General features: G+C 42.7%; 1 protein-coding gene across 6 annotated transcripts in view; it reads left to right on the forward strand.

Annotated features, from left to right (window-relative positions):
* ap2a1 (adaptor related protein complex 2 subunit alpha 1) overlaps positions 1-14731 on the forward strand; it is a 48653-nt gene extending 33922 nt beyond the window's left edge. Inside the window, exons 10-23 of one of the 6 annotated variants that reach the window (XM_036937935.1) lie at positions 44-141; positions 435-666; positions 2603-2782; positions 4688-4842; positions 5291-5350; positions 5904-5975; positions 7564-7646; positions 8315-8404; positions 10086-10209; positions 10371-10487; positions 10568-10637; positions 10740-10874; positions 11048-11059; positions 14565-14731. In XM_036937935.1, the coding sequence (XP_036793830.1) occupies positions 44-141; positions 435-666; positions 2603-2782; positions 4688-4842; positions 5291-5350; positions 5904-5975; positions 7564-7646; positions 8315-8404; positions 10086-10209; positions 10371-10487; positions 10568-10637; positions 10740-10874; positions 11048-11059; positions 14565-14642 (1506 nt within the window). In that variant the 3' untranslated portion in view covers positions 14643-14731. The remainder of the gene's footprint in view (positions 1-43; positions 142-434; positions 667-2602; positions 2783-4687; positions 4843-5290; positions 5351-5903; positions 5976-7563; positions 7647-8314; positions 8405-10085; positions 10210-10370; positions 10488-10567; positions 10638-10739; positions 10875-11047; positions 11060-14564) is intronic. The other 5 variants (XM_036937938.1, XM_036937936.1, XM_036937940.1 and 2 more) reach the window with 5 other exon arrangements.
* Positions 14732-15717: the final 986 nt, after the last annotated feature.

Here is a 15717-nt window from a genome sequence, read left to right on the forward strand (position 1 = left end):
ATCTGTTCAGTATACTTACGTTTTTAACTGTCCCCCTCTCCAGGCTCTACAGGCCCCAGCCTGTCATGAGAACATGGTGAAGGTGGGGGGGTACATCCTGGGAGAGTTTGGAAACCTCATTGCCGGGGACCCCCGCTCCAGGTGAGTGGTGACCTCTCCCACACCAGTGACATCAACCTGAGACGCGCACAAATATACGGCTGCTCTTATTTTCTGATGTATTAATTAGGTTTTTCCCTTTTCTTTTTATGGTTCTACCTTTTTGTCATCCTCTCTTCCCACTATCATTTTAACTCTTTAACACTCCTCTCACTTTCACTCTACCTCTCTCTCATTCCTCCCTCCCTCTCTCCTCCCTCTTTCTTATCCCTCTCTCCTCCCTCTATCTTATCCCTCTCTCCTCTCTCCTCCCTCTGTCTTATCCCTCTCTCCAGCCCTCTGGTCCAGTTCAACCTGCTCCACTCTAAGTTCCACCTGTGTTCGGTGCCCACGCGCGCCTTGCTGCTCTCCGCCTACATCAAGTTCATCAACCTGTTCCCCGAGACCAAGGCCACGATCCAGGAGGTGCTTCGCTCCGACAGCCAGATCAGGAACTCTGACGTGGAGCTGCAGCAGAGGGCCGTGGAGTACCTCAAGCTCTCCTCCATCGCCAGCACCGACGTCCTGGTGAGGACTGGGGATTTTGAGACAGGTTTATTGAGACAGTTTTGAAGGGTAGGCACGGGGATTGAACCCTGGTCTCCAGTGGAGAGACGTATATGTGACTGTGCCAGGGAGTGTTACCACTGCACACACAGCTCTTGCCTGGCTACCCCTCCATATCGCTCTGACCAACTGACGTTTATTTTCCAAAATGAGTCTGGATTTGCCACTCTCCCCGATGATTTCTAGAATGTGAACACGTTCTGATTGGTCCTAGAAACTGATGTGTTGGGTCAGAGCCGGTCTACAAGATGTTGTTATCAACTTAGATACTCTGATTGGTTAGATTTGTTACACTATCCAATCGCTGAGGAATTAGTTTTGTACAACGGCCCTCATTTTAAAGTCATACAATCGACTTCTACAGTAGCAGTTTCAGACTCTCTGTAGCGAACAGAGCAGAGGAAGAATTTAGTGTGAGGCGTCAGGCTACCACAGCTCTGCATGTGTTTTTGTTATTTTACTGATCTCTTTCACTTTTTATTGTTTACTGCAAATTATGTTGGCATTTTAAAATGCACTTACTGTGCCTTCGGAAGGTATTCATATCCCTTCACTTATTCCGCATTTTGTTGTTACAGCCTGAATTCAAAATGGATTTTCTCACCCATTTACACACAATACCCCATAAGGACAATGTGACATGTTTTTATATATCTTTGCAAATTCACACCCCTCGGTCAATACATTTTAGAATCACCTTTGGCAGCGATTACAGCTGTGAGCCTTTCTGCGTATGTCTGTAAGATATTTGCACTCCTGGATTGTACAATATTTGCCCTTTATTCTTTTCAAAATTCTTCAAGCTCTGTCAAATTGGTTGTTGATCATTGCTAGACAGCCATTTTCAAGTTTTGTCATAGATTTTCAAGCAGATTTAAGTAAAAACTGTAACTCGGCCACTGTCTTCTTGGTAAGCAACTCTAGAGTAGATTTGGCCTTGTGTTTTAGGTTATTGTCCTGTCTGGTGGAACTGGGTAGCAGACTTAAACAGCTTTTCCTCTTGGATTTTGCCTGTGCTTAGCTACATTCCGTTTCTTTTTTAATCCTGAAAAACTCTGCAGTTCTTAATGATTGCAAGCATACCCATGACATGATGCAGCCACTACTATCCCTGAAAATATGGAGAGTGGTACTGTGTAATGTGTATTATTGGATTTGCCCCCCCAAAAAACACTTTGTGTTCTGTATAAAAAGTTTATAGGTTTGCCACATTTTTTGCAGTATTATTTTTGTGCGTTGTTGCCAACAGAATGCATTTATTTAATGTCTGCATTTTAAAGATCTACCAATAGGTGCCATTCTTTCCGAGGTATTGGAAATCCTCCCTGGTCTTTGTGGTTGAATCTAGGTTTGAAATTCACTGCTCGACTGAGGGACCTTGGAGATAATTGCATGAGTGGGTTACAGAGATGAGGTAGTCATTCAAAAAAATCATGTTAAACACAATTATTGCACACAGAGTGAGTCCTTGCAATTCAGTATGTGACTTGTTAAGCACATTTTTACTCCTGAACTGAATTAGGCTTGCCATAACAAAAGGTATGAATACTTATTGGCTCAAGTTATTTCAGCTTTTCACTTTTAATTAATTTTGTAAGAATGTTGCTGTAACACAACAAAATGTGGAGAAAGTCAAAGGTTATGAATAATTTCTGAAGGCACTATAGAATACATTTCAGGCCACAGAGCAGCAACAATATAACCTTGCAGTGTTCAGCTGTGGTTGTGTTCCAAATGTAAACCATAACTGTGACTGGTTTAGTCACATTGTCGTAACTGTAACCACATAACAACAGCTACCATTAGCCTTGTTTATTTACTTGCCTGGTCAAATAATCTTGTCTCTCCTTCCCCCTCTCTCCTTCCCCTCTTCCTCTCCCTCCTTCCCCCTCTTTAGGCTACTGTGCTGGAGGAGATGCCTCCCTTCCCAGAGAGGGAGTCATCCATCTTGGCCAAGCTGAAGAAGAAGAAGGGTCCTGGTGCCGTGTCGGTAGAGCTGGAGGACGGCAAGGAGAGAGGAGAGCTCAACGGTGGAGGGGACAGGGGTGGTGACGCTGCCATCGCAGCCTCTAACGCTGTGAGCATCCAATTCAATATACTGTATCTACATCTACATCCCAAATGACACCTAATTCTCTACAAAAAAAAGTGCATTAACCCCCTAGAGTTGATGTCCACGCACCCTCGGGAAATCTAATTAGCTTTTTATTTTAAACCCCCATCAAAATCCGTCTAAGTTTTTTGCATGGGCTGCGTCTCAATCCACCGCATCCGCCAATGGCGGCCTTCTGCAGTGGAAGGTGGCCAAGCTACAGCGGTGTTTGTCAGACCATGAGACACCCCGAAAACGTCTGTAGAGTCCGAACAACTCTACGGAAAGATGAGACTTAAATATGGGTCAAAATAAATAAATACTAAATCCTGATCTTTCTTATACACTATATATACAAAGGTATGTGGACACCCCTTCAAATTATTGGATTCGGCTATTTCAGTCACACCCATTGTTGACAGGTGTATAAAATCCAGCACACCGCCATGCAATCGCCAAAGACACACATTGGCAGTAGAATGGCCTTACTGAAGAGCTCAGTGACTTTCAATGTGGCACTGGCATAGGATGCCATCTTTCCAAGTCAGTTCGTCCCCAAAAAATTCTAACAAATCGTCGGCCCTCGGTTGCAACACTCAGTTACGTATTCCAAACTGCCTCTGGAAGCAACGTCAGCACAATAACTGTTCGTCGGGAGCTTCATGAAATGGGTTTCCATGGCCGAGCAACCGCACATAAACCTAAGATCATCATGTGCAATGCCAAGCGTCTGCTGGAGTTGTGTAAAAATCTGCGCCATTGGACTCTGGAGCGGTGGAAACACATTCTCTGGAGTAATGAACCATCTGGCAGTTCGACGGACTAATCTGGGTTTGGCGGATGCCAGTAGAATGCTACCTGCCGGACTGTATAGTGAAAACTGTAAAGTTTGTTGGAGGTGGAATATGGTCTTGGATATTTTTCATGGTTCAGGCTCGGCCCCTTAGTTCCAATGAAGGGAAATATTAATGCGATTAACATTTTAGATGATTCTGTGTTTCCAACTTTATGGCAACAGTTTGGGCAAGTCCCTTTCCCGTTTCAGCATGACAGTACCCCCGTGCACAAAGCAAGGTCCATACAGAAATGGTTTGTTGGGATTGGTGTGGAAGAACTTGACAGGCCTGCAGAGAGCCCTGACCTCAACCCCATCAAACACCTTTGGGATGAATTGGAATGCTAACTGCGAGCCAGGCCGAATCGCCCAACATCTGTGCCCGACCGCACTAATGCTTTTGTGACTGAATGGAAGCAAGTCCTCGCAGCAATATTCCAACATCTTGTGGAAAGCCTTCCCAGAAGACTGGAGGCTGTAGCAAAGGGGGGACCAACTCCATATTAATGCTCATGATTTTGGAATGAGATGTTCGACAAGCAGGTGTCCACCTATCTCTCAGATACAAGACAGACACTTTTAAACAAATTTCCATTTTGAAGTTTTTTCCCCCCATGCATTAATCTGTTATTCAATGTGTTTCTATGGGCTAATAGCAGTAAGGCCAAATTCAATGTTTCAAAAAATAATTTCCAATAATAATTATACCTAAAGGGGTCCTAAAATTCAAAATCAAATAGGTCAATGATCCTTGGTTTGACCATCTTAATAGATAGCTTAGTAGACCCCTTCGCCCTTGTCGTCTTTGTTGTTCTATGAAGGGAAAATTAGTTTTGTAGCAATTGCAAAACGCAGCACAATGACATAAATCACTTGGTTTCAAAAAACTGGCAGCAGTTGAAAGAGATGGTGATCGCTTTAGAAAAAACAATCACTGTCATGGATTTAGTTTAATATTGAGCAATATATTCTCAAAGCATTGCTATTATACAATTGTTGTTTCTCTCGCTCTCTCTCGCCCTCTCTCTCTCTCCATCTTTCTCTTTGTCTTCCAGTCCACCCCATCCCCTTCAGCGGATTTGCTTGGCCTTCGTTCGGCCGCTCCCGTTAGTGGGACCGCTCCCAGTGCAGGCAGCCTATTGGTTGATGTGTTTTCAGAGGCTGGGCCTGCTGCCTCCTCTGCCGGCGTGAACGACGACGGCTTCCTGAGGTGAATGTTCACCCTGTGACTAGAAGACTCCCCTCCATGGGGGAGAAATTCAAAACGGACCTTGGATTAGTGGCAACTTGATGTTTGTGGTGTGGTTATGTTTCTTAGTTATCCAGATGCACTGTGGTAGAATATGAAGCTAGCTCTTGAAAATTAGCATTGTTTTATTCTTGTGGTGCTTGCAGTCTGTGATATGTGCGGGTCCTCTGTCTTGGTCTTTCTATCAGTCATTCTTCTTGTTTCTTCTGTGTCTTATATGTGTAATCTTGTCTTCTCTTTTTATCTTGCTGTGTATGTGACTGTCTTTCTCTTTTCTTACTTTCTCTCCTTCCCTTTTTCTATTTCCCACTCTCTGTGTTTTTGCGTGCGTGTGTGTGTGCGCGCGCTTGGTCCGGCAATGTGCGTGCTTGTGTGTCTCTTGTCTTCGATTGTGATTGGACATTGGCAGCGCTCTTCACGCTCCCGAGGCCTCTGACTCCCCATTGGTGGAGGGTCCTGGTGACTCGGAGTAAGGGGCCAGTAATAAGATGGCTGAATGTCATGTTGCACCCAAACACACATGAACACTGTCGTTCTTATCTAAACTAAAGCTATTTAGGGAGGCTGCATGGGCAACTCAACCTTAGACTAGTCACATGGACACACACACCCTCTATTGCATGTGGGTTGTTGGATTATGTTATTGTAGCCTACCTATGCTGTGTGTTTATTCAAACATACATGTACCACACTTTTTTTTACCAGCAAAATACTTCTCATTGTTTATGTTAATGCTGTCAGTTTTGGTGAATTGGATCTAAGTGCTCATACTAACCCACCTCTGCTTTTTCTCTTCTCCTTCTTCCTCCATTTTGTTTGTCATGCCTCACTGCTTTGGGTCTCCCTCGACACACTCCCTGTCTCTCTCTTCCACCCTCTCTCTTTATTCCTTTTTCGATCTGTAAATCATTTTGTCCCCTTCAAACACATTTGACTTTCTATCACACCCCTGTCTTTTCTGTTGGTGCTCTCATCCACCTTTCCTTATTCATCCTTTCTCCATCCCTCCTTCCTCCTCTCAGCTCTGCTCCCCCTTCTGCGGCCTCTGAGGATCCTGCCCCTCCTCTGCCCGAGTCAGACGAGCTTCTCAACAAGTAAGAGCTTTTGCTCGCTCGCTCCTCCTCTCTCCCTATCTCTCTCTTTCCGGCGGGGCTACCTTGTTTTTGGTTCTATCACTCTTGAGCAAATGTATCTAACCTACTGGATTGACAAAACATAAACTGTGTAGATGTCAATTACATTTGTTATGTTAAGTCATTCACGTGTGGTAAGAACATCTACAGTTGAAGTCGGAAGTTTACATACACTTAGGTTGGAGTCAATTAAAACTAGTTTTTCAACCACTCCACAAATTTCTTGTTAACAAACTATAGTTTTGGCAAGTCGGTTAGGACATCTACTTTGTGCAAGTCATTTTGACATCCACACAAGTCATTTTTCCAAAAAATTGTTTACAGGCAGATTATTTAACTTATAATTCACTGTATCACATTTCCAGTGGGTCAGAAGTTTACATACACTAAGTTGACTGTGCCTTTAAACAGCTTGGAAAATTCCAGAAAATTATGTAATGGCTTTTGAAGCTTCTGATAAGCAGTGCCTCTTTGCTTGACATCATGGGAAAATCAAAAGAAATCAGCCAAGGCCTCAGAAAGAAAATTGGAGACCTCCGCAAGTCTGGTTCATCCTTGGGAGCAATTTCCAAATGCCTGAAGGTACCACGTTCATCTGTACAAACAATAGTGCGCAAGTATAAACATACAAACAATAGTGCTCAGGAAGGAGACGCGTTCTGTCTCCTAGAGATGAACATACTTTGTTGCAAAAAGTGCAAATCAATCCCAGAACAACAGCAAAGGACCTTGTGAAGATGCTGGAGGAAACGGGTACAAAAGTATCTATAGTATTGCAACTGCACATGGAGACAAAGATCGTACTTTTTGGAGAAATGTCCTCTGGTCTGATGAAACAAAAATAGAACTGTTTGGCTATAATGACCATCGTTGTGTTTGGAGGAAAAAGGGGGAGGCTTGCAAGCCGAAGAACACCATCCCAACCGTGAAGCAGGGGGTGGCAGCATCTGTGGGCAGAACTGAAAAAGTGTGTGCGAGCAAGGAGGCCTACAAACCTAACTCAGTTACACCAGCTCTGTCAGGAGGAATGGGCCAAAATTCACCCAACTTATTGTGGGAAGCTTGTGGAAGGCTACCTGAAACGTTTGACCCAAGTTAAACAATTTTGAAGGCAATGCTAATTGAGTGTATGTAAACTTCTGACCCACTAGGAATGTGATGAAAGAAATAAAAGCTGAAATAAATAACTCTCTCCACTATTATTCTGCCATTTCACATTCTTAAAATAAAGCGGTGATCCTAACTGACCTACAACAGGGAATTTTTACTAGGATTAAATGTCAGGAATTGTGAAAAACTCAGTTTATATGTATTTGGCAAAGGTGTATGTAAACTTCCGACTTCAACTGTATATGTTTGCCTACAAAGTGAATTGATATTGCGATAGCGTGGCATGACTGAAGAGTTACAGTAACTTATACATAGTGTATGTACCACCACATGATTGACATTTTATAAACGGCTAATGACACATGATGATAAATCCTAACACTTTCATTCTCCCTCCCGCACGCACACACTCACTTTCTCCCTCTCTCTCTCCTGTCAGATTTGTGTGTAAGAACAACGGTGTGTTGTTTGAGAACCAGCTGCTTCAGATCGGCATCAAGTCTGAGTACCGCCAGAACCTGGGTGAGTTTGGGCTACTAGACAATGCGGGGAGATGCTTGAATCCTAAGTCACATTTGTCACATTGATGTGAGTTCTGGGAGATTGCATTATGTGTGGGTTTCAAGTTAGGATTCTTCCCTTGAAGTATGAACCCTTTTCATGCAGATCAGTCCCATGTGAAATACGTTAGCCTAAATGCTGTAACCTTATTGAACTGATGTCTGTTCTATTCTATAGCTTTGGTAAGTACGTCTGAGCGTGCACAGAATGTAATAGATGGCGTCATTTAGTATTTGTGTTCACATCCTAGCTTTGTCATGTCCATTTTAGTATACAGAATGTTTTATTCAGTGGTAAGGTACGCTTCAGTTTCTATAATGCATTCAATGCTGGGTGAGTGAGCATAATGCATAACTTGGCTACTGTGTGTGTACAGTGCTTGTACTGATGGGATGGGTGAGTTACCGACTGTATCCATACATGTTGTACTGTAGGTGTGAAGAATTATGAATTATAATGCATTATAAACTGGAATGAGTTGGTGTGTAATGCTGCATTATAACCTGAATGAGGGAGTATACATAACAATACATAATGCATTTTAACATGTATGTGTTATTTTGGAAATGTCACCTAAATGTGTCCACTTGACATATTATCTTCTAACGTGTGTGTTTTGCTTTTTCTAGGGAGGATGTATCTGTTCTATGGCAATAAGACCTCGGTGCAGTTTGTCAGCTTTAGCACCATAGTCAGCTGCCCAGGGGAGCTGCAGTCTCATATCCTTCAATGCATTCACTTACTGTTCTCACACACACACTGGCACACATGTGCACACACACACACATATCTTGCACACTATGTGTTAATGTTGTCACGATAGTAGAATTTTGACTTAGATACTGATACCAGGTTTATTATCACAATACGCGATACCATCACAATACTTGATACCAAAATGATACCACAGCTAAAAAAAAGTCACAATTTCAAGTCACAAAATTTCATTTGATCCAGACAGATTGAACAAAGCAGTAGCAGAGTTAGTGTTAGGACACATTTTAAGATCAATTTCATTACATTTGTATTTGTATTTTTTTTTTGAATGGAAACAATAGGCTTTAGAACACCAGCTAACTGTAACTGTAAATCGCCATATTGGCATTTTTGTTGCATCACTGGCAGGAATTCCTGAATTTATTGGCCAGCTTTACGAGGTAGTCACCTGGAATGCATTTCAATTAACAGGTGTGTGTGCCTTGTAAAAAGTTCATTTGAGGAATTTCTTTCCTTAATGCGTTTGAGCCAATCAGTTGTGTTGTGACAAGGTAGGGGTGGGATACAGAAGATAGTCCTATTTGGTAAAATACCAAGTTCATATTATGGCAAGAACAGCTCAAATAAGCAAAGACAAATGACAGTCCATCATGACTTTAAGACATGAAGGTCAGTCAATCTGGAAAATGTAGAGGGATAAGTTCATTAGAATGAACAGCCTCTCTGAAATTACAGCCCAAATAAATGCTTCACAGAGTTCAAGTAACAGACGCATCTCAACATCAACTGTTCAGAGGAGACTGCGTGAATCAGGCCTTCATGGTCAAATTGCTGCAAAGAAACCACTACTAAAGGACACAAAAAAATAAGAAGAGACTTGCTTGGGCCAAGAAACACGAGCAATGGACATTAGACCGGTGGAAATGTGTCCATTGGTCTGATGAGTCCAAATTTCAGATTTTTGGTGCTAAAGGTGTCAATTACCATGAGACCGGCAGTTCTTTGCTTGACAATCACCGTCTGACAAAATGTCATGACTGCCACAGCCCTAGGCCTACCCATACCTCTAATAAACATTGTTCAAGATCAAAATCCTAACAGTAGAGATGTTTCCATGTTAAATGCAGATGTTTAGTGTTTAGTGTTATTCCCCTTTAATGAATCAATTACACAATCATACATGAATGTGACATTGGTAAAAACAATCTAACTACATATCGACGTAATGGTAATCATTTATTTGAATGGTAAATCTCGATTGATGTAAATCATGATGTAGCCTATTCACAATACAGGGGAATGCGTATTCAAAATGAGTGTGTGCGTGCGTTGAGTTGTCGAGTTTGTTTTGGCTGATTTCATGAGGCTACAGATGATAAACAATCTGTTTTCCTTACATTTGGGACTTATTGTACTGATCAACAAAACTTGCATAGAAGTAGCGCATCTTTTTTATAAAATAAGCTGTCTCTTTAACCAGTAAAGTATCATATTCTAGTACTGAACCGTTTTTCATGTTCTAGTATCAAAGTTTCCTTATACTGTGCAACACTACTATGTGTGTCCCTTGGGTTGCAGACTATACTTGCATGTATTTAACACGCATAGCTATATTCAATATGCAGTCCCCCCTGTGTGGTCTCTAGTCCCGGCTCTGTTCCTCTCCTTGACTGGCTTTCCCACAGCTCAACGTGCAGACCAAAACAGTGGAACCCCTAGTGGAGGGAGGAGCACAGGTGCAGCAGGTCATCAACATCGAGTGTCTGACTGACTTTATTGATGCTCCGCTGCTCAACATCAAGTTCAGGTACACACGCGCGCACGCAACCAGATTATTACACAGGACATACAATACAAACACCTCGCAATCACGCACTCAAGATCAGTAGTATCCCAAACATATATACACACACACACACATTTTGTTTTGTCGTCTTCAGTTTATAAAGGTGTGTGTGTTCCACTCAGGTATGGGGGAGCCCTGCAGAACATTTCTCTCAAGCTACCTGTCACCATCAACAAGTTCTTCCAACCCACAGAGATGGCCGCCGCAGACTTCTTCCAGCGCTGGAAACAACTCAGCCAGTGAGTGAGATTGTGTGTGTAGGGTGCGAGCATTTAAGGGGGTTCTGTGTGTGTGTTTCTGACTTTTCTTCTCTTGTCAGGCCCCAGCAAGAAGCACAAAAGATCTTCAAGGCCAGCCATGGCATGGACACAGAAGTGCTCAAAGCCAAGGTAGACACATACACTTGAGGCATATTCATTTAATTCCCTTTCTTACTGAATGTCTACCACATCCTACTCCCTCCCATTCCCCCTCCCCTCTCTTGTCTCTAGTTGCTGGGCCTGGGGACAGCCCTGTTGGAGAATGTGGATCCTAACCCAGAGAACTATGTGTGTGCCGGAGTCATCCAGACCAAGGCCCAACAGGTCGGCTGCCTGCTGAGACTGGAACCCAATGCGCAGGCCCAGGTACGCACGCGCGCACACACAATACACACACACAAATGTACATGCATACACACACACACACACACAAATGTACATGCATATACACACACAGAGTCCGTCTGTCCTTCTCTGTGCTGCTCTCATTGCATCACTCACTGCTGTCTGTGTCTTTCTGTGTGCTGCTGCAAATCAAGCCTGGCGAGCAGGTAACACACAACTGTCCCTGTTCTTTTTCGCTCTCTTTCTTTCTCCTCTTTCCCCTCTTCTCTCTTTCACACCCTTTACACTTTCTCATTCACTTTTCCCTCCACATTGATTCTTCTGCACTTTCTCACTGACACCCCAAAATTGAACACTTGAATCTCCACATTCTCTCTCTCTCTCTCTTCTCTCTCTTCTCTCTCTTCTCTCTCTCTTCTCTCTCTTCTCTCTCTCTCCAGTGTTAGACTCCAGGTTTATAATGTGTCATCAGTGTAACTTCATTCTACCCTCGTCTCGTGTAAAACTTTTAGATGATCCAAAATATACAGTGCCTTCAGAAAGTATTCATACCCCTTGACTTATCCTACACGTTATTGTTACAGCTTGAATTCAAAATGGATTAAATATATATACATTTTTTTAAATTTATATATTTTTATTTTTTTATACAGAAATATCTAATTTACATAAGTATTCACACCCCTGAGTCTACTTTATAGTAGCACTTTTAGCAGCGATTACAGCTTTGAGTCGTCTTGGGTATGTCATCAGCTTTGCACATCAGTATTTGGGGATTTTCTCCCATTCTTCCTTGCAGATTTTCTCAAGCTCTTAAATTAAATGGGAGCTGCGGTGAACAGCAATCTTCAAGTCTTTCCACAGCTTTTCAATGGGATTCAAGTCTAGGCTTTGGTTGGGCCACTCAAGGACTTTCACATTCTTGTTCTGAAGCCATTCCAGTGTTGCTTTCTCTGAATGCTTAGGGTCATTGTCCTGTTGGAACGTAAATCTTCGCCCCGAGGTTCTCATCAGATTTTCCTGTATTTGGCGCCATTCATTGTTCCATCTATCCTTACCAGTCTCCCAGTCCATGCCGCTGAAATGCATGCGCATAGCATGATGCTGCCTGGTTTTCTCCAGACATAACACTTTCCATTCAGGCCAAAGAGATATATATTTTTGTCTCATCAGAATCATCTTTTGCCTCATGCTCTGAGTATTTCAAGTGCCTTTTTGCAGACTGCAGGTGTGCTCTCATGTGCCTTTTTCTTAGGAATGGCTTCCTTCTGGCCACTCCTATAAAGCCCAGATTGGTGTAGTGCTGTAGAGACTGTTGTCCTTCTGTCCGGTTCTCCCATCTCAGCCAAGGAACTCTGTGGTTCTTTCAGATTGGTCATTGGGTTCTTGGTCACCTCCCTTGCCCAGTTGCTCAGTTTGGTCGGACAGCCAGCTCAGGCAGAGTCTGGGTAGTTCAATATTTGTTTTTGCATTTCCCAATGTTGGAGACCACTGCTCTTGCAAACTTTCAACACCCTAGAAATAGTTGTATACCCTTCCCCAGATACAGTGCCTTGCGAAAGTATTCGGCCCCCTTGAACTTTGCGACCTTTTGCCACATTTCAGGCTTCAAACATAAAGATATAAAACTGTCTTTTTTTGTGAAGAATCAACAACAAGTGGGACACAATCATGAAGTGGAACGACATTTATTGGATATTTCAAACTTTTTTAACAAATCAAAAACTGAAAAATTGGGCGTGCAAAATTATTCAGCCCCTTTACTTTCAGTGCAGCAAACTCTCTCCAGAAGTTCAGTGAGGATCTCTGAATGATCCAGTGTTGACCTAAATGACTAATGATGATAAATACAATCCACCTGTGTGTAATCAAGTCTCCGTATAAATGCACCTGCACTTTGATAGTCTCAGAGGTCCGTTAAAAGCGCAGAGAGCATCATGAAGAACAAGGAACACACCAGGCAGGTCCGAGATACTGTTGTGAAGAAGTTTAAAGCCGGATTTGGATACAAAAAGATTTCCCAAGCTTTAAACATCCCAAGGAGCACTGTGCAAGCGATAATATTGAAATGGAAGGAGTATCAGACCACTGCAAATCTACCAAGACCTGGCCGTCACTCTAAACTTTCAGCTCATACAAGGAGAAGACTGATCAGAGATGCAGCCAAGAGGCCCATGATCACTCTGGATGAACTGCAGAGATCTACAGCTGAGGTGGGAGACTCTGTCCATAGGACAACAATCAGTCGTATATTGCACACATCTGGCCTTTATGGTGGCAAGAAGAAAGCCATTTCTTAAAGATATCCATAAAAAGTGTTGGTTAAAGTTTGCCACAAGCCACCTGGGAGACACACCAAACATGTGGAAGAAGGTGCTCTGGTCAGATGAAACCAAAATTGAACTTTTTGGCAACAATGCAAGACGTTATGTTTGGCGTAAAAGCAACACACCATCTCCACTGTCAAACATGGTGGTGGCAGCATCATGGTTTGGGCCTGCTTTTCTTCAGCAGGGAAAGGGAATATGGTTAAAATTGATGGGAAGATGGATGGAGCCAAATACAGGACCATTCTGGAAGAAAACCTGATGGAGTCTGCAAAAGACCTGAGACTGGGACGGAGATTTGTCTTCCAACAAGACAATGATCCAAAACATAAAGCAAAATCTACAATGGAATGGTTCAAAAATAAACATATCCAGGTGTTAGAATGGCCAAGTCAAAGTCCAGACCTGAATCCAATCGAGAATCTGTGGAAAGAACTGAAAACTGCTGTTCACAAATGCTCTCCATCCAACGTCACTGAGCTCGAGCTGTTTTGCAAGGAGGAATGGGAAAAAATTTCAGTCTCTCCATGTGCAAAACTGATAGAGACATACCCCAAGCGACTTACAGCTGTAATCGCAGCAAAAGGTGGCGCTACAAAGTATTAACTTAAGGGGGCTGAATAATTTTGCACGCCCAATTTTTCAGTTTTTGATTTGTTAAAAAAGTTTGAAATATCCAATAAATGTCGTTCCACTTCATGATTGTGTCCCACTTGTTGTTGATTCTTCACAAAAAAAGACAGTTTTATATCTTTATGTTTGAAGCCTGAAATGTGGCAAAAGGTCACAAAGTTCAAGGGGGCCGAATACTTTCGCAAAGCACTGTATATACCTCATCACAGTCTCGGAGATCTACGGACAGTTCCTTGGACTTCATGGTATAGTTTCTGCTCTGACATGAGCTGTGAAATGTGGGACCTTGTATAGAGTGTTTCTTTCTAAATCATGTCCAAACTGAGTTGGCCACAGGTGGACTCCAACCAAGTTGGAGTGACATCAAGGATGATCAAAGGAAATGTAATACACCTGAGCTCAATTTGGAGTGTCCTAGCAAAGGGGTGTGAATACTTATATAAGTGAGAGCTTTCATTTTCTATCAATTTGCAAACATTTAAAACATTTGTTATATATATATATTTTAAAATTCATTATGGGGTATTGTGTGTAGATAGGTTTGAAAAAACAATATTTAATCAATTTTGAATTCAGGCTGTAACACAACAAAATGTGGAGTAAGTCAAGGGGTATGAATGCTTTCTGAAGGCACTGTATATATATATTATGTGGTTTGAACTTTACTGACCCCCCTGTATGTTAATTCATGTTTAAGGGTGTATGTGTGTTTACGTTTACCCATGTTAAATCTGTCTGCTCTCTCTGTCAGATGTACCGGCTGACTCTGCGCAGCAGCAAGGACACTGTCTCCCAGCGTGTCTGCGACCTCCTGGCAGAACAGTTCTAAAACCCTGAGTCTAGAACCCACCCAACGAGTCTCAGGCCATCATCATCATCACGCTCTAGACACCCAACACACCGAGACTAGCGTTTCAACTCCCCCCGCCCACTTCATCCCCCCCCCCCACTCCCCGATCCTGAGGTTGCCAAGAACAAAGAATCAACGAGAACGAAAAATACCTAGGGGGGGGGAAGCAGTCGTTGCCACTTACACGACTGCCCAATCATTGACATTTATTATTATTGTCACGATTATAATTCCAATTCTTATTATTATTACTGTTTATTATCATCGGCGCTACAATTCTTTATTTTTCTTCTGTGTTTACCTGTGAACGTAAGTGTATGACTGTGTGTGTTTCAGAATCGTGCTGGTGTGTGTGTCCTGTTTTTCTCCGTCCTGTCTATTTAAGCCCCGACTGCTCATGGACTTGTGATGACAGCTGGTGTGTGTCCGTGCGTGTGTGATGCATGGGGAAGGGTGGGAAATTCTGTGCATCGATTCCGCAACATTTCAACCTTAGACTATTCCTAGGAGTTGCATGGGAGGACCAGTTCTACATACACACACACGCATTCATGTGTAATACACACCCAGATACTCTCACATGTAGGCACATACATGCGTATATTTGTACATGCTTAAGTGTCTGTGTAAAGTATCTGAATAGGGTCCTCCTTTAGTGGGAGGGAGGGGTAAAACGAAATCACTAAAGAAATGGGACTCTTCTAAACCCCCGCCTTCACCTTAACCCCATCTCTTCTCCACCCTCTGCTGTCCCAGACCCCCACCGGTTATACATCCAAAGGGCCTCTCAGTATAATCCCTGAGATATAATATTCCATAAAATAATTCCGGCACATTCCCAAGTCTACAGTTCCCTCTTTATTCCAGTGGAAATGGCCAGTGCACTTTAGGTGGTTCCAAGAGACCTCAGTCCATCAATACCCCTCAAACACATAAACACACCACCCCCCTCACACTTACCCCATCTTTCTGGCTTGTAACCATACTTTATATATAAACTCAAATGATTCTGTACCTGTTTGTGGAATATATATATATATATATATATATATAT

Source organism: Oncorhynchus mykiss, chromosome 12, assembly GCF_013265735.2.
Source record: "Oncorhynchus mykiss isolate Arlee chromosome 12, USDA_OmykA_1.1, whole genome shotgun sequence".
NCBI classification, from domain to species: domain Eukaryota; kingdom Metazoa; phylum Chordata; class Actinopteri; order Salmoniformes; family Salmonidae; genus Oncorhynchus; species Oncorhynchus mykiss.